Source organism: Triticum aestivum, chromosome 3B, assembly GCF_018294505.1.
Source record: "Triticum aestivum cultivar Chinese Spring chromosome 3B, IWGSC CS RefSeq v2.1, whole genome shotgun sequence".
Classification (NCBI taxonomy): domain Eukaryota; kingdom Viridiplantae; phylum Streptophyta; class Magnoliopsida; order Poales; family Poaceae; genus Triticum; species Triticum aestivum.
In genome coordinates this window covers 482,863,127-482,882,540 of record NC_057801.1, presented here as the reverse complement: position 1 = coordinate 482,882,540, position 19,414 = coordinate 482,863,127, and the positions used below count along the sequence as shown (strand labels likewise).

Below are 19,414 nucleotides of genomic sequence, written 5' to 3'. Positions count from 1 at the left end.
GCATGCCATGGTTTCTGCCTCTTGTTTTCCCCTTTTTATTCATTTTTCAGGCTATTAGAGGTGGTTGGTTGAAGCAGCATGAGCCGACACCTGGGTTGAAAACTTGGTCGAAATCAACCACAAGCTCAAGGTAATGTTATCACAATTTTTATTCATAGCATTTTCCAATACCCGTTTATAGTTGCAGAAAAAACACATCAACTTTGTCTAAGCTTGGACAAGCAGAAAATAGCTGCTTACCATGCATATTTTACTCTCGCTAAAGATGAACTCATAATTGTGCACCACATACACAGTAGTTTTTTTTGCAGTTCCTGGGGTTGTGTTTACTATCAAGCAGATGTTAGGCAACTTATTCTCTTTTTACCTAGGCAACTTGCCAGCCAGATGTTAGGAAACTAAGTCTCTTTGCTTAGGGAACTTGCCAACCAGATCTTAGGCAACTTGTTTTCTTTATTTTAGATTTCACAAGGATTGGAAAATGTTGAAACATCGCAGTAGTAGTAGTACTGAAAGACATGTGTGTTATTTTTGTCATGTGTTAGAACGGCTTTGAAATGGTGTTGCTTCATCATAGTTTTTTGTCATGAGCACAAACGTCCCAGGGATTTACCTCTTTTTTGTTCCCATTATTATTATTATGTTGTAGGTTTTTGGGTGTGGTGTGTTGGCGGTGCACAAGGTGGTACATAGGATGAACTTGTCAGAAATCCACCACAAGCTCAATGGTAATGTATTCACAATTCCTTTCATAGCAATTTCGAATCGTTGTCCATAGTTGAAAAACTATCTTATACATGCACACAACATACTTAGTTACCTACAAGTTTTCATAACAGTTGGTGCAGACTTTAATAAATCATAGTATAGACAATCAAGAAACAGTTGCTTACCAGCCACACTACTTTTGCCTAACATGAACATATGGTTGTCCAACACGCATATAGTAGTTTCTGTTGCTAAGGGTAAATTTCTTGTTCTGACACATTTAGTCGCCTACATTTTGACAACAGTTGCTTACAGAGATGTGTCTCACCACCTGCCATTGTTATGCTCATAACAGAGATGCCAGTAGCCAGAAATCTTACTATTTTTGTACAGTTAAGTTGCCTTAAATTTTGCCAACAGTTGCTACAAATATATCCATAACATTAAGAAACAGCCAACAGTTGCCTACAGTATGAACTGTTTTTGCCTAATCATGACAATATTGTTGCTTACGATCTGGACTACTTTGTGCCTACTAATGACAATTTCCAGAGAAGGCTAATCTATTCCTAATCTGTTTGCCTACTTTTTTGCACAGCATGGTTACCAGAGAAGGCTCATCTTTGGACAGCATGGTAGGTGGAGAACCACCTTCAAGAAGAACAGGGGGGAAACGTACCTCCTTCCTCTCCTAGATCACAGCAGCTCTCTTTTTTGAGTTTAGTGTTGCTTCTGGAAGCAGATCTCAAAGCTCTAATGGTTCAGATCCATGGCGATTTTGATCTTCATAGCTTTCCTTGGAGGAAAAGAAGAAGAGAGAGGGGGAGGGGCAGGTGGGAGAGAAGGATGAAGGGGCCAGGTCACGTGGGGGAGGAAGCTGGGAGGGACCAGGTGGGGAGAGGGGGAGGTGGGGTTAAAACAGCTGGGATGGTTGTATTTAATGAGGAGAGAGATGGTTGGAGTAACATAATATGTTACTGTAACATAACACATCCCAAGGCAAAATGAGTCTACCTCTTAATAAATGATGGCTTGCATGTTACTACATACATGTTACTCCCCACTATGAAGGTGGTAACATAGACTAGTAACATACTAGGTAGGAAATGCGGCTTGCCGCACCCGGCAGCACCGCTGCCGGGTACAATTTACATCCAATCCGGTAATACAATAATCAAAGCATTGCAAATATAAAAATATCAAGATATTGCAGCCTGCCGCACCCCATCCGGTCCCGTTTTAGCTAATCCGGTAGTACAATATACATCTATGCAGTCTAACGATCAAAACCTAGTAGTATTACTCAAAAAGAAGAAGATAATATTTACTTACAGCAGTAATGGTCCAATGCAAAACATCAAATCTCGTTACAAACCATTGGTGCATTTGTTAAAAAATGTAGCATGAAATACCTAAAGATCAAAGTTTGATACGATATACCAAAAGCAGGCCATATAAGTTGTTTACACTGCTTTAATACAACATAGTACTAAACTATGTAGTTGGCTATGATTAGCTTGCTCCAAACACCTTGTCATCTGATTTGCTTGAGTGTTGCGATGGACGCATCTGCTGAAAGACATCGCATGTTAGCTAAATTATTAATATAGTGTGTTTTATGTATAGCAAGAAAACAATTCATGCACTGACCCCCTATGAAAGGTTTTGGACAGTGGGTAATAGGTGGTCCTCCTAATCCATAAAAATGAAGGCACATGTATGAACTTCCTTAAATTTTGGTGACTGTTTCAGAGGGCATGGTTATGTCCATCCTAACCCATGACATCTTATGTGCTTTCAAATCATTGAGCTAACATCACACGATCACATAAGTAATTACTAGTCCATTTCATAACATAGTCAGATAAAAGTAAGTAAGCACAAAGATTATTTGAGAAATTCAAGTACTTTTGACTGAGTCCATGACCAACTCAATGTTTGGCTAACAGAATGATTGGATACTACACCACTGATAGTTTTAACCAACATATGAGAAATTGAAATACTTCTGATTGAGTCCAGAGTCAACTCAATGTCTGGCTGACAGAATGATGGGATTATTACATTACTGCAAATTAGGACTGAGTAATACTTAAAGCAATATGATATGTTGTCGCCAATTTACCTACTTACCTTTGTTCCCTCATGATGTGAAGTGTAGCAAAGTTTGGCGAGGTTAGGCCTGAACACAGACATAAGAAAACAACATGAGCAAGAACCAATAACATATACATCTTTTATCGACCTGTCATAGATAATGTAGAATAAACAAATTAAATATGCTTTTGAAAAAGAATGTGAATTTCCACGACCGTAAACTGAAATTAAATATAGAAACCCAATTAGTCATGTTCTATTTCAGTATTTTATATCTAATAGAATGAGGCAGAAGCAAGTAGAACAAAGTGTTTTAATGGAGAATATACATGCAAAACATAAGGCCATTCACAAACAAAGGGGAAGGGCAGAGACGCCTTCTGAATGTCATACAAAATGGTTATATAACAACATTCATACATGCAAAGGTATCTGATAATTCAGAAAAGAAAAATTGGTACCCAGAAGTAGCTAGTTACTACTATTTCCTGATGTTTGTTCTGCACATCCATTTCAATTGATTGTATAGAGGCCAATATGTTAAAGAACAGAGGAATGCAAGAGGCGCATAGTACTAACAAACTTGATTACGCTATCAAACAGTGTACAGCTAAACAAGAAGTGTGTGATTGTACAACAATAAACGCACTGAATGAGCATATAACATTTAGGAAATGACCTTCTTCTCTGATAGCTCATGAAACATACTGAATGCCAACAACATAAATTAAATATACAAGGAAGCAACCAAATAAATGAGACACTATATGTGAATAATATACAAGAAAAGGAGACGATAGTTTCTCTTTTCATATAGATCAGGTATGAACCATAAATATGTATCTCTAGCACCACTGGGCCCTGTTTGAAACAGAGAAGTGGACCAGGAATTTTAAGTCAGTCGTGCTCGCTTTCTATCAGGTATGGAACAAAGTAAATGACCCTTCTTCTATGTATATATGGGCCCAGCTGGTTGCTTCAAACCAAAAACAAGTGACGCACGCTCAAGGTCTTTATAGAAAGACAAGACTTGTTAAAAACATGTTCGCGACATGATCTTATTTCCATAGTGGTATTATATTTTATGAATATAGAGAAACTGAGGCTAGATACAAATTTAGTGAATGTTCGTATCATAAAAGCCCGGAGTGGAACAAACTTTATCACTTACGATGTTTAAATCTATTGTGTGTTCTGCTATATCTAAAATAGAGGGACCAGTATGGTAATATCTTTGGAATTCCATAATAAAGTATGGTTACAATGGCTAATGTTTCTGAAACTGAATATATATTAATTTATAAAAAATTCTGGTGAAGTTGGACTCATACATGACTGAACTAAAAGTGGTCCATGTTGATCTGGAGCTTCTAGCAAAGGACCAGAAATTGTTGCTGATTCTCAAGATGCATGACTGATATTTTAGAAGTGTTTTTTTGTCTGCTTAACCTGGACAGTTGGATAGATTGTTTTGCTAACAGATGATGTAAATACAAGCAAGACTCGGTCGTACACCCCATTGTCATCCATAGTGGATGAAAAATCCTCTCTAAAATAAGAGGTGTTGAATAACCAAAGGTTGTACGTAGGCAGAAAGAATGAAAGGAAAATACCTTTCTTGGAGAAGTTCTTGTTGACCGGAGCTTTGTAGTAGAACGACGCCTCCTCTAGCACCACTGGGCCCTGTTTGAAACAGAAAAGTGAACTAGAAATTTTAAGTCAGCTGTGCTCGCTGTCTATCAGGTATGGAAGAAATGGAGCCTGCAATGATCGTCGCTGGGCACGACTTGAACAATTCCATTGGTGTTTAGGCATCAGACCATGTAAAATCTGAGGCCAGACTAACTTTTCTTACGATGAATCCTCGTCATACCTGCATGAAGTGATGGCAATGCTCTGAAGAGGCTAACATGAAGTGTATAGTCCAAAAACCATGAAGTGATGGCATAAATAGAGCGATAACAATGATGTAATCATACTTCTTAGCCTGCTATCTCAGACTCTGGATCAATCAATATATATTGACTTCACACATACAACATCATGTAAGTTTCTCCGGTATGCAAGTAGTGGTTTGGCTTGGTACATATTGTGTCATGCTCGTGAGAAAATAGACTATAAGATTAAGTATGTAAAAAGTAATATTTTCTCATTGACTCAACAAATAGGATAATAAACTTCTCGGCATTGATCTTTCTGTGTAAACACAAAACCAACAAAGTCATCTTTTTATAATCATAGAAAGCCTGGCTTGACTACAAATTTGAATGGTATTTTCAAAGCATTGCTGAAATATTCATTTTGGTAAGCAAATACTAAAGAAAAATATGAGAACTCGAATGCATTTATTTATTTTCTCGACCCATCAACCACCACTTGGGGCAGGTGTTAAAAAGATTGGCAAATAGAAATTGGGGAAATTGGGGACATGGTAAGCCAAGTAATTACCTAGTTCTTGCTGCAGATGATTCATATATTAGAAAACATATACAGACCAACCAACTAACAGCTGGAATCAGAACTCACAAATTCTCCTAGATTGAACAATTGGCATGCACAACAAACCAAACCAAGTAAAAAAAAACTAAAACTAATCAGCCTATCTTCCAGGCATGGACCAGACCATCCCCTGGCCACACATGCACCCATTGAAGCCATTCATTTCGTGGGCTAATGATCAGGATGTCGCCATATTTAGAATGTTCACTATTAAATGCAATAGATATGCTTAATCTTCTGTAACAAAAGTTCATGGAAATAAAGTAACATAAAGCAATTATTGTGGCACCTCCGCATATTTATCTCTGACAATACAGAGCCTATACGCAAGCTTTCTTTTACATCATCATAAGGAGAACTAAACCAGTCAGCCTCAAAATCATATTAAGGTCTTTCCCATCATCATACTCATACAAAGCACTGATATAGGGTTGATTGTAGTTCTCAATCTGCATACGCGAGAGAACGAAAACTATCACTATAAACAAATGACATATAAAATGGAAACACGTCGTACAAATCTACAGGTATATGGCTTATCCATAATATCAAAAGAAGAAATGTAGTACAGTTTTGGTATTTTAGGCACAATGACAAGCATACAAAAATACATTGCTCTAGTAAGCTGATTCGAGGTGTCGACTGACCTCCTCATAGAAGAAGTGCTCATCGCAGAGTTCAAGAACAATGTGTAGGACCTTGAAGTATGTCTAGAGGGGGGATGATTAGACTACTTGACCAATTAAAAACTTAACATTTTCCCAATTTTAGAGTTTGGCAGGTTTTAGCAATCTTTGGACAAGTCAAGCAATCATCACACAATTCAAGCAAGCATGCAAAGAGTATATGAGCAGCGGAAATTAAAGCATGCAACTTGCAAGAAAGTAAAGGGAAGGGTTTGGAGGATTCAAACGCAATTGGAGACATGAATGTTTTTGGCGTGGTTCCGATAGGTGGTGCTATCGTACATCCACGTTGATGGAGACTTCAACCCACGAAGGGTAACGGTTGCGCGAGTCCACGGAGGGCTCCACCCACGAAGGGTCCACGAAGAAGCAACCTTGTCTATCCCACCATGACTGTCGCCCACGAAGGACTTGCCTCACTAGCGGTAGATCTTCATGAAGTAGGCGATCTCCTTGCCCTTACAAACTCCTTGGTTCAACTCCACAATCTTGTCGGAGGCTCCCAAGTGACACCTAGCCAATCTAGGAGACACCACTCTCGAAGAAGTAACAAATGGTGCGTTGGTGATGAACTCCTTGCTCTTTTGCTTCAAATGATAGTCTCCCCAACACTCAACTCTCTCTCATGGGATTTGGATCTGGTGGAAAGAGGATCTGAGTGGAAACCAACTTGGGGAAGGCTAGAGATCAAGATTCATATGGTAGGAATGGAATATCTTGGTCTCAACACATGAGTAGGTGGTTCTCTCTCAGAAATGGTAAGTTGAAAGTGTAGGTTTGTTCCGATGGCTCTCTCCACGAATGAAGAGTAGGTGGAGGGGTATATATAGCCTCCACACAAAATCTAATCGTTACACACAATTTACCAAACTCGGTGGGACCGATTCAACAGACTCGGTCGGACCGATTTAGTAAACCTAGTGACCGTTAGGATTTTTGATGGGACCGACATGCAACTCGGTAGGACCGATATGGTTAGGGTTAGGGCATAATGTAATCTCGCTAAGACCGATTACACAAACTCGATGAGACCGATTTTGGTAATAAGCTTTCCAGAGAGTTGGTCAGGTAAACTCGGTGGGACCGATTCGCTCATTTCGGTGAGACCAAAATGTTACGAAAGGGAAACAGGGAGTTTACATCGCAATCTCGGTGGGACCAATCGCTCACTTCGGTTAGACCGAAACGTTGCGAAGGGAAATAGAGAGATTACAATCCCATCTCGGTGAGACCGAGATCCCTATCGGTGAGACCGATTTGCCTAGGATTTGTGGCAGTGGCTATGACATTTGAACTCGGTAGCGCCGGATAGAAAGAATCGGTGTGACCGATTTTTACTCTAGGTTTAGGTCATATGAGGATGTGAGAAAGTAATTGAGGGTATTTGGAGCATATCACTAAGCACTTGAAGCAAGAGGCTCATTAAGCAACACCTTATCCCTCCTTGATAGTATTGGCTTTTCCTATAGACTCAATGTGATCTTGGATCACTAAAATGTAAAATGAAGACTCTTGAGCTTTTGAGCTTGAGCCAATCCTTTGTCCTTGATATTTTGAGGGATCCACTTTCATCATCCATGCCATGCCATTCATTGAGCTTTCCTGAAATAATAGTCTTGGAATAGCATTAGCTCAATAAGCTATATGTTGTTATGAATTACCAAAACCACCTAGGGATAGTTGCACTTTCAATCTCCCCCTTTTTGGTAATTGATGACAACATATAGATCAAAGCTTCGACAAATGATAATAAGATTGAAAAACATCGTCGCTTTGAGAAGTATGTGATAAGCAAGAGCTCCCCCTAAATTTATGCATAGATTAAAATTTGCTTTGGACTGCAAATGCACAAGGAATTAGGCTCATGGGTTACTCTTCCATGTCACCTACATCTTGGTGGAGCGCTCAAAATAATAAAGATTGAATACATGCACTCATCAACAAGCAAAAGAAATGATCATATAAAGATAGGTAAGATAATATCATCAAACAGGCATAGGTGTAGCTTATGATCAAACACATGATCATCAATGTCTCACAGGTAATAGCATAGTATCTGAAGCAATCAAAAGCAAACAAAGTTTAACCACCAAAGCAAGAGAGAACAAAAGCAACACACTCTCTCTCGAAGCCTATGATCTATACATTTTTCTCCCCCTTTGGCAACAAATTACCAAAAAGTTCATAAAAAATGCATAGTGCTAGATCGACTCTCAGGCTTGATCTTTAGGTGGTGGTGTAGAGATGGCTCCTCGGACGAAGGCTTCAGTTGATGTGGATGGAGCTGGAGGAGTTGGTGCTGGAGCTGGTTGCACTGGAGCTGTAGGTGTTGTAGCTGGTGCAGATGATGTGGCTCTAGTGTCTGTCACAGGCACTGCAGCTGACCTCTGAGCTCTAAGCACTCTGGTAAATGCATCAGTGGTTTTTTTGCCCTTCCTCTCTTGCATGTCATTCTGAAGCTGCTCCACAACTGACTGAATCTCAGTTACTTTGACATCTAGATCATAGAATTTTTGTTCCATGATTCTTTCCAGGCTCTCCTGATTTTGAGTTAGGGTGGCCAACCCCTTCTCAATCCTCAGTGTTGATGCTATCAAGTAACCAAGCTGCTCCTGCTTGTTCTTCAAAAAGTACTCAGAAGCCTCCTCTTGAGTTGGCATCTTGGCAGCCTTCTCTTTCTTTGCTTTCTCCTTCTTCTCTTGAGCTTGCACTGATGATGGTTCATTCTCATTCATTACAACTTGATTGTCCTCAAAGTCTGGATAAAGAGCAAAGTGTTCCTTATCCAACAGATATTTTCCTGTGCCCATCTTTGAGTTAATCAACTCCTGAATCTGTGGGGCATATCCACAACTTCTCTTTTGGTCTGCTACAGTCCTCTTGATAGTCTCAACCATAAGGCTCATGACCTTGAATTTCTGTGGCACATCAAACAAGTGCAGCATGTTGATAGCATGCCCTCTAATCATGGTGTGGTCACCTGACCTAGGCAAAAGAGTGTGCCTTAAGATCCAGTTGATCGTTGGCAGCCCTGACAGAAGAAAATGAACTGACCCGAACTTATGTGTCTCAAGAGCTTTGTCTGGGATCTCCTTGTACATATGTGCCATGGAATTGTGATCCATCTTCTTCTTGGCATAGACATCCAAGTCATCTTCACTCTCCTTTGGGGCATTAATCAGATTTGCCCATTCCTCAACGGTTGACTGGTACCTTGTACCTTCAGACATCCAAACTATCCTCCCATCTAGAAAGAAATGTGCTGTGGAGTAGAATTGCATAATGAGTTCATCATTCCAGTTGGTGAGCTTCTGCCCAACAAAATCTGCAACTCCACAAGCAACAAAACTATCTTGTACTCCAGGATAGTGTTCTTCATTCTCTTTTATGTAGGTCCAATTGACCCACCTCATATCACACACTATGGGCTTCTTGTCCAACAAGATTGTCTCATAGAAGTCCTGTTGTTCCTTAGTGTGGAACTTGTAATCAACAGCAGTTCTTCTCCTGGTGGCATATGGATCTGTCATTCTCCATAGCCTCAACCCTGAGTCTCTCCTGATATTCATGTCCTCAGCCACAGGATGAGCATCATTGTGGTCTGGAATCTTGGGTTTGAGCTTCCTCAGGACTTGTCCTTCATCATCTTTTTCGTCAGCAGCTTCAGGCACTGGGGCCTTGTTCTTCTCAGCAGCTGGAATACTCCTGGTATTCCTCTTTGGTGCACTCTTGGGCTTGGGGGCAGCTTTGGGTGCTTCTTTGGGCTTTGATGTTGCAGCCCCTGACTTTATAGCATCACCCATCAGCTTTTGTGCCTTGGGTGCTGGTGCAGCAACCTCTTCTTCCTCTTCCATCATGGAAGGTTGACTAACAACTCTGGCTCTTTGGGATCAGTCTTTTCAGGCACTTGAGTTGATCCTCTGACCTTCAGCATAGGTGTCCTCTTGGCAGGAACCTTCCTATTGAGTCCAGGCTTTGTGGTCTTTGCTGAGCCATACTCCTTTTTGAGCACTACCTTCTTGGAAGTAGCCTCATCTTCTTCTGTCATATAATCCTCATCCTCAGATTCTGAGGTTCTCTTCTTCCTTGTCCTGGTGGTAGCTTTAGGCAGATTGCTTGGGGTGCTCCTGCTGCCATCATCTGAAGAACTTGAGGGACTAGTGCCCTCACTCATGTGAATCTGCTCTTCTGACTTGTTCTGACTATCACTTTGGTCTGACATGCTGCAAATCACTGACTGCTGACCCTGTGAATAGTTATAGATGAGATAGAATGGATGAGCATCACAAAATGCAGAGATTTTTTTCAAAAGAATGATTCAAAAACTCAGTTTTAGTTTTCCAAGAAAGCATTTCGGATCAACCGATTTTCAACTCGGTGATACCGAAGCAGTTTTGAAACCTAAACTGGTGAACTCGGTTGGACCGAGTCACAGTTCGGTGGCACAGAGACTGCTAGGGTTTCACAAAGTTTTAAAATCGGTCACACCGATTAGCAATTCTCGGTCAGACAAAGAGTTACTAGTGCAATGGCGTTAGCCAAATCGGTGGGATCGAGTTTTTCAACTCGGTGGGTCCGAGATGGTTTCAGCGAAAACCTAACCCTAATTTTTTCAAATCGCATCTATTCTAAGGATTGTATTGACTGGATAGGAGTGTTTCAATCGTGGCAAGAATCATAATGAACACAATATGCTAGGAATCGGACGAGGATAGCACTGTGATCGAGTCCATACCCTAGCTTGGCGATGAACTCGCTACGGCGACAACGGCGGGGGTGAATTCCGTTGACGACGGCGAAGACCAGCGACAGGAGGCGGCTGGCGACGAGGAGACGATCCGAAGACCCTGGAGGCAGAGCGAGCTATGCGCGGGCGAAGGGGTTTGGAGAAATTTCCAAATTTTTTGCCTGAGTATATATAGCCTGACCCTGTCGGTGTGACCGAGTGGAACAACTCGGTGGCACCGAGATGCATAACTGTATACAGTTACAGCAACTCGGTGTGACCGAAAAGTTCAAATCGGTTGCACCGAGATTGAAAACCTAGATTGACTTAGTGATCTCGGTAGGAACGAAATGGAGGAATCGGTCAGACCGAGAATCACAAAGAAGTTTTGGAAGTTTAACTCTATGACGAATCGGGGACTCCGAGTGCTCCTCACACAGAGTGGTTCGTATCTGACTTGATCAAATTTTGTGATGTAGCATGAATAGAGTTTGAGACGAGAAAAGCATATATAGCTAGAGAAGGTTCTTAGGCATTTTTGTCCATCCACTTGGCAAAAATAGAAAAGAAGCTAATCAATCAAAGCAACAAGTGGATGTCCTCGAATGAGTAAAATATGCAACCAACATGCTCACACAATAGAATGGCAAATGAAATATGTGGAAAAGCATGCACAACCAATTCTAGCATCTATCAAACAATTGGCGATGACTAGGTCATCTATATATGAGTATATTGACTTAGGAGTCAAATGAGAACATTTGATCATAGGTCATACATCGTTTAAGCTCAAGTGGGGTTACCACTTTTACATAATGCGTTGATGTGTTCACACCATTAGAGTTGCTTTGACTCAATTCTTAGAGTTAAGCTCCCCCAAGATGTGAGATCCCCTTTTGGAGGGATGAACTAACCTTGGGTTTTGTCGATGATGACTTCATGTAGGTGTTGAACATGTGGATGCTCAATGTTGATGTAGATCATTTGGAGCAATCCTTTGGAGTGAGTTGCACTTTCAACATACCTACATGGGTTAGTCCCACAAGGAACAAACAAGAATATCCATAGACATAGAGTGATGCACACACAAGATGATGTCCATGAAATCATTAGGTTACCTTGTCCCTTGCCTTACCAACATGAGGGTTCATGACTCCTTGAACTAGTGCAAGATGTGGAAGTTGATTGCACTTGTCTTTGCCATAATGATATGAGTGAAAAATGTTGGCGGAGTCACCCTCAAGAACTCTCTAGTTCTTCTTCTTAGGGATCCACATCATCTTGATGGGAATCCTTGAAGTTGTAGTCGTACTTGATGAAGTAGAACTTGACGTAGTCTTGGGAACCCACTTGACCAAGGCCTTAGGTGCTTCTTCAAATGCATCAATCTCCTTTTGAAGCTTGTCCTTGCCTTTGTTTTTGTGGTCTTGTGGTGGAAGATCATCTTGTGGTTGTGTTCCCTTGAAGGAAGTAGGATCATACTTCTCTTGTTGAGGAACAAACTTCGTCTTGGGGTATTGATCTTCTTCCCACTCAACTCCATTGGCATTGAACTTTCGTTCAAAACCAACACCTTGATTCTTCCGATGCCTTCCTTCCTTGCGTACAATTTCCTCGAATTGCTTACTCCCGGCAAGGCTCTTGTATACAGCTTTCTCTATAATTCCTTTCAATAAGCTATTTTCTTGCTCAAGTGTAACTTGGTAAGAGAATCATTAGTGGAATCAAGAGAACTACTAGAAGCAACAATATTGGATTTGGCATTATTATTGTTACTACTAGAGGGAAGACCTTTCTTGTACTTGTTACTAGATTTGACTTGAGGCATGTAAGTAGATAAGAGTAAACGCTTGGCAATGTAAGAAGAACTTTTCTTACGGAGATCATCATTGATTGCTTTTAAGAACTCATGCTCTTGCTCAAGATTGAGCTTTTCAAAGCGTAACTTCTCATGAGCCCTTAAAAGTTCTCGATGATCTTCGAAGATAGTTTCATGAGCTAACTTAAGAGTGTTTAGTTCTTTAGTTAAAAACTTAATCTTCTCCTTATCATTGTCATTCGTTTTATCTTGATTAGCATGATTAATTGACGTTTTATCATAGTATTCATCACTAGAGTTGTCAATAAGTAAATCATCATCACCTAGCAAGTCATCTTCATCACTATTGAAATCAACATACTCGGGATGTGTTACCTTTGGACCTTTGGCCATGAAGCATCTTCCAATTCCTTCATTTGGTGAGTCAAATATGTCGTAGGAGTTGGTTGACACAAGTGCTATACCGGCAACACCTTCATCTTGAGTATATTCGGAGTCGGAGTGATAGCTTCTCTCGGAGTGATTGTCGGAGTCGGAGCCGGATACCCATTCACCAACATGAGCTTGATGTCTTCGTTTTGTGTAGTTCCTTGATGACTTGTCCTTCCTTTCCGAATCCTTGCTTCTTAGTGAGGGTCTTCGTTCATAACGATCATCTCTACTCCTCTCTCTTGGTGGTGATTTTTCTCTTTTGCTTCTTTTTTTTGGAGAATCTTCTCTTCTTTTGTAGGGTGTCGTACACTCATTGAAATAGTGTCCGGGTCTCCCACAATTGTAGCAATTGCGCTCTCGACTAGAAGATCTTTTGTCATTGTAGGACCTTGACTTAGAGCTTCTTTCTTTGCTTCACCATTAAGCTCAATTCTTCATTGAAGGTTTGTTTCTCACTTGATGATGTGGGGGCTTCACATGAGGCTTTGTAAGCACCACTTGACTTGTTGTGAAGTTCCTCCTTATCCTTGAGTGACATCTCATGAGCAACAATTCTTCCAATGACTTCTGTTGGCTTGAGATCTTTGTAGTTTGGCATCATTTGAATCAATGTGCACACGGTATCATACTTTCCATCCAGTGCTCTTAGGATCTTCTTGATGATGAATCTGTCGGTCATCTCTTCACTCCCTAAGCCGGCAATCTCATTTGTGATAAGAGCAAGCCTAGAGTACATTTCAGCGACACCTTCACCATCCTTCATTTTGAACTAGTCAAGCTGACTTTGGAGCACATCCAACTTAGATTCCTTGATGGAGTCAGTACCTTCATGCATATCAATCAAAGTATTCTAAATTTTCTTTGCATTCTCAAGACGGCTGATTTTGTTGAATTCCTCGGGGCACAAGCCATTGAAGAGGATATCACAAGCTTGAGCATTATATTGCAGCATCTTCAATTCATCCGCATTAGCTTCACGGTTCGGTTCTCTCCCATCAAATAATTCACCTTGCAAGCCAATACAAATAATAGCCCAAACGGCGGGGTTATGTCCGAGAATATGCATTTTCATCTTATGTTTCCAACTAGCAAAATTAGTACCATCAAAGTAAGGACCTCTACGGTGATAATTTCCCTCGCTAGATGCCATACTCTTCTAGGTTGTGAAACTAAGGCTATGACCACCAAAAGCTATGGAAATCAAAGCAAATTGAGAATAAGGCTCTGATACCACTTGTAGGACCTTGAAGTATGTCTAGAGGGGGGGTGATTAGACTACTTGACCAATTAAAAAATGTAACCTTTTCCCAATTTTAGAGTTTGGCAGGTTTTAGCAATCTTTGGACAAGTCAAGCAATCATCACATAATTCAAGCAAGCATGCAAAGAGTATATGAGCAATGGAAATTAAAGCATGCAACTTGCAAGAAAGTAAGGGAAGGGTTTGGAGGATTCAAACGCAATTGGAGACATGAATGTTTTTGGCGTGGTTCCGATAGGTGGTGCTATCGTACATCCACGTTGATGGAGACTTCAACCCACGAAGGGTAACGGTTGCGCGAGTCCACGGAGGGCTCCACACACGAAGGGTCCACGAAGAAGCAACCTTGTCTATCCCACCATGGCTGTCGCCCACGAAGGACTTGCCTCACTAGCGGTAGATCTTCATGAAGTAGGCGATCTCCTTGCCCTTACAAACTCCTTGGTTCAACTCCACAATCTTGTCGGAGACTCCCAAGTGACACCTAGCCAATCTAGGAGACACCACTCTCGAAGAAGTAACAAATGGTGCGTTGATGATGAACTTCTTGCTCTTTTGCTTCAAATGATAGTCTTTCCAACACTCAACTCTCTCTCATGGGATTTGGATCTGGTGGAAAGAGGATCTGAGTAGAAACCAACTTGGGGAAGGCTAGAGATCAAGATTCATATGGTAGGAATGAAATATCTTGGCCTCAACACATGAGTAGGTGGTTCTCTCTCAGAAATGGTAAGTTTAAAGTGTAGGTTTGTTCCGATGGCTCTCTCCACGAATGAAGAGTAGGTGGAGGGGTATATATAGCCTCCACACAAAATCTAATCGTTACACACAATTTACCAAACTCGGTGGGACCGATTCAACAGACTCAGTCGAACCGATTTAGTAAACCTAGTGACCGTTAGGATTTTCGATGGGACCGACATGCAACTCGGTAGGACCGATATGGTTAGGGTTAGGGCATAATGTAATCTCGCTAAGACCGATTACACAAACTCGGTGAGACCGATTTTGGTAATAAGCTTTTCAGAGAGTTGGTCAGGTAAACTCGATGGGACCGATTCGCTCATTTCGGTGAGACCAAAATGTTACGAAAGGGAAACAGGGAGTTTACATTGCAATCTCGGTGGGACCAATCGCTCACTTCGGTTAGACCGAAACGTTACGAAGGGAAACAAAGATATTACAGTCCCATCTCGGTGAGACCGAGATCCCTATCGGTGAGACCGATTTGCCTAGGGTTTGTAGCAGTGGCTATGACATTTGAACTCGGTGGCGCCGGATAGAAAGAATCGGTGTGACCGATTTTTACTCTAGGTTTAGGTCATATGAGGATGTGAGAAAGTAATTGAGGGTATTTGGAGCATATCACTAAGCACTTGAAGCAAGAGGCTCATTAAGCAACACCTCATCCCTTCTTGATAGTATTGGCTTTTCCTAACTCAATGTAATCTTGGATCACTAAAATGTAAAATGAAGAGTCTTAAACTTTTGAGCTTGAATCAATCCTTTGTCCTTGATATTTTAAGGGATCCACTTTTATCATCCATGCCATGCTATTCATTGAGCTTTCCTGAAATAATAGTCTTGGAATAGCATTAGCTCAATGAGCTATATGTTGTTATGAATTACCAAAACCACCTATGGATAGTTGCACTTTCACAATGGTCTCCCAGTGCTTGCCTATTTCAATCCTTTTTCATGAATCAATGAGCCGGTTAGGGTTCGCCCTCTTGTGAACAAAGCAAGCTTACGTCATATAAAAAATATTATAAAAAAGAACACGAGATAAGAGCAAACAAAAATAAGTTTAGAATATATATGCTAGCAAATAAAAAACTGTACAAAAGTGGGCAAAATTAAAGTCATATAGGCCACTAACTAACTAAAAATATGACATATCCAAGATAGGGAACCACTAATAAAAAAAAATACACAACAAGTCCCCTTAACTTGCTTAAATATATATTTTCTAGTGGTTCTTACTGTACTCTGTATAGCTAAAAGTTGTGTAAATAAAGCATGTTTAATGCATAAGCAATATTTGGTTCAGCTGCAATCTACTCGTATGATTTTTGCATTATTCTCATTTCCAAGAGTTAACAGTTATTACAACTCTACTTTGACAAAAATGATAAAATAAATCATAATAATGTGAGCACAACAATGACAAATGAAATGACAATAATGCTTCTACTCAGTTCATCATCACATAAATGGTTGAGCATAAACATTAGCATGGCATCTGAGTTCATATATGTCATTACAACTATTTAGCAGTCACCTATCAATCTGCATGTTATGCACAGCAGAGATAAAATGTACATTTAGTAAGTTTGATTTCATTTAGTAGGGAAATTCATAGCTAAAAGACTGTCACCACCAAAATCATGACAGTTGCCATCGACCAGGAAACTCCATAGGGCACAAAATATTGTAAAAAAACTCCATCATGGCAGTCACAAAAAATCTCAAGAAACTCTATAAAAGACAGAATATTGGCAACTGCACTATGCACCACACATATTTGGATTAGAACATTGAATCAGTATGATCAGTATGCTGCTTCACCAGAAACAACGCGCAAAGCACACGCTGCATTAAGTTTACTAAGCTCCCCCTACCCCTCAAAAAAACACCACTCCAAATCGATCTTCACCGTTAGACAGGAAGGATACATTTAAATTTCAGTTCATCCTCAGGCAAACAAGAGAGTTGAAGAAGAAAATCGGACAAACTGAATTTGTCCATTCACAACGCTGTATAACCGTGCCACAATAATGAACATTGATGGCCATGACGAGCTCAGAGCACCCACCGGAGGCAAGGAGAGGAGCTCACCCTGGTTGGTTTTGTAGCGGACGTTGAACAGCACCGCCACACGGAAGCAGCAGCGCCAAGGCGCTCATCACAACAATGATGGCAACAGTGTTGTAGCGAACTGAATCCTGCTACACAAGAGGAACAAGAGAAATAACAGTGAGTGAGGTTTCCTACTGTACTTTGGCTTAATTAATAGAACCAAAGTAACCAGTGTGAACGAAGCCAAAGGCATAACGGTGAGGACCGGAGAAATATGTCTACATGATTCAGACCGCATCATTGAACAACATATGAATGGCAGAGAGCCCAAACCAAATTGGCTTTATTTATCAGGTAAGTGACATTAAAACAGAGAATTATCTTATCATCAGGTAAAGAGTGACATGACGGCCTCTCCACGCCTGTTGCTTGCTTGAAACTACATCAACGACCTACCAGCGCGCGCGCGTGCACGCACACGCACACGCACACAGTTTTTTGCTGTGGATGCGGGGATTTTATTTGTTACCGGGAAGCTGTAAATCTTGCTTTGTTTTGACTCAAGGACCTTGTGGTTTGTAATAAATTCCTCTGCTTTCATTAATTCATTTGCGCTCCTCTCCTCTCCTCTGAAGAAAAGAGAAGAAATAGACACAGGGGTCTCACTTGGATGAGTTGTTGTGTGATAAGCAAATAAATATTCTGCTAATACAAATATTCTGCTAATACAAATATTCTGCTAATGACTCAATTAAGGATATGAGCACGATTAGACCACACAAGACAAGAGCATAAAAAAATTGAATCGGCCTAGTAGAAGAAAGAGGGAAGGGAACAAAGATGAGAGGGGAGGGGACCTTCCAATTCCATGGTGCGTGTTCTGGCAGGCTCCTCTACGGGTGAAGAAGGTGCAGACCTTGCCGAAGCTTCCCTTGGATGTATGCGTTGCCGTCGTTAGCCGTTGTACCAACAAAACAGAGAGAAGACGAGACGGGGGTCAGAGAAGGAGAAAAGGAAGAATATGAGGATGGGATATGGGCGAGAGCTCACCTTGGCGAGCAGGGACGAAGGCTCCATGTCCATGAGCGGAGCAGCAGCAGCGTCCTAGCCTCCCGATGATGGCGAGCAGCAGCAGTAGCAGCTCCTCTCAGGTGATGATGAAGCGCAGCCGTCAACTTTGGCCCTGCGTCGCCAGGGTGCAGTGGCCGGGCGAGTCGTGGCCCGTGCCCCTCGATGACCTCTGGCCGGCAGTAGATGGCGGCCCGACGCCAGGGTGCAGCGGCCGCGCGAGTCGTGGCCCGTGCCCCTCGGTGACCTCTGGCCGGCAGCAGATGGCGGCTCGACGCCAGGGTGCAGCGGCCGCGCGAGTCGTGGCCCGTGCCCCTCGGTGACCTTGGGCCGGCAGCAGACGGCGGCTCGGACTCCTCGTCAGTTCTAGGGTTAGGGGAGGGGAATGACAGGAGGGGAGGAGGAAGGGTGTGAGGGGGATGGGATCCTACAGTAGGAGGAGGAGCGGCACGAGGGGGAGGAGGCAGAGGTGGCGGCCGGAGGGGAGGAGGCAGAGATGGCGGCGCGAGGAAGAGGGCGGGGAGCCATGGCGTGGAGGAAGAGGAGAGGCGCGAGTGCGGGAGAAGAGGAAGAGGATGCGGGAGGAGCGGCGGCGGTAAAACATGGCTGCCGCCTTTTATACGTCAGCGGATGAAAAGACGAGAATGCCCTCGGCGGGACAGCGTAATTACGCGCGGTGGCACGGCCGGTCGGGACACGGTTGTAGGGAAAATATCCGACGGCTGGAGACGACCGGGTAAACATCCGACGACTGGAGACGACCGAGCCCGAGATCCAACGGCCAGAACGTAATCAGGAAACCGATCCGACGGCTGAGAATCCAAACGCACGGAGAGGCTTCATTTTGTTTCGGACTCTAACAATGAAATGCACGTTACTAGTCTAAGTTACTTCCCACTATGACCAGCCTAATAAAATGGGTGTCATCGTTACTAGTGCCACGACGGGACCATGCATAGATGCGAATATCAATTTGGCTAGCTGGGTCACTTGGTGGTGACTGGTGTGGCGATGAATCGAGAAGGAAATTTGTCAGCCAGCACGGACCACCACGTCCTCCAGATTCATTCGTCACATTTCGTGTGGCAGTTTCAACAAACAAACCCATTCACCATGCCTACGACCCCCGTAACTGAACCCAACGTCAGGCTTCCCACCGGGACACGCCGTCCAATCAGGCTACAGATCAGCTCAGCCAAAGCGACAAAAATGAAATCAATAAAATAATCAAACCTCCGATCCAGGATCCACGCCCGCCGCGAGGCGCAGATCTCACGGTGGATCGGTCGACTCGATCACCCTTGACGCCCTCCCCCCCCG

At 42.2% G+C, this 19,414-nt stretch overlaps 1 protein-coding gene across 13 annotated transcripts; it reads right to left on the bottom strand.

Annotated features, from left to right (window-relative positions):
• Positions 1-1,976: 1,976 nt before the first annotated feature.
• On the bottom strand, positions 1,977-18,702 carry LOC123070490 (uncharacterized). 13 transcript variants are annotated; one of them, XR_006433765.1, is made up of 6 exons: positions 17,884-18,702; positions 17,556-17,655; positions 17,066-17,175; positions 4,419-5,753; positions 2,842-2,890; positions 1,977-2,280 (listed from the first exon to the last, which is right to left on the bottom strand). XR_006433765.1 is itself a non-coding variant. In XM_044493726.1 (5 exons), the coding sequence occupies exons 1-5, from the start codon at positions 17,894-17,896 to the stop codon at positions 2,172-2,174; spliced, it is 351 nt and encodes a 116-aa protein (XP_044349661.1). In that variant the 5' UTR covers positions 17,897-18,702; the 3' UTR covers positions 1,977-2,171. The 13 variants fall into 13 exon arrangements, 3 of the variants coding, with proteins under 3 accessions (XP_044349661.1, XP_044349663.1, XP_044349662.1); XR_006433769.1 differs by having other exon boundaries at positions 4,419-4,678; XR_006433763.1 differs by having other exon boundaries at positions 17,066-17,172; positions 17,595-17,655.
• Between the last annotated feature and the right edge of the window lie 712 nt (positions 18,703-19,414).

Excerpts from the sequence above, each read along its gene's own strand:
- LOC123070490 (XM_044493726.1), bottom strand. Across the intron at positions 2,891-4,418 it reads CAAGAACTTCTCCAAGAAAG|GCCTAACCTCGCCAAACTTT; the intron begins GTATTTTCCTTT and ends GTCTGTGTTCAG. Across the intron at positions 2,281-2,841 it reads CACATCATGAGGGAACAAAG|CAGATGCGTCCATCGCAACA; the intron begins GTAAGTAGGTAA and ends GATGTCTTTCAG.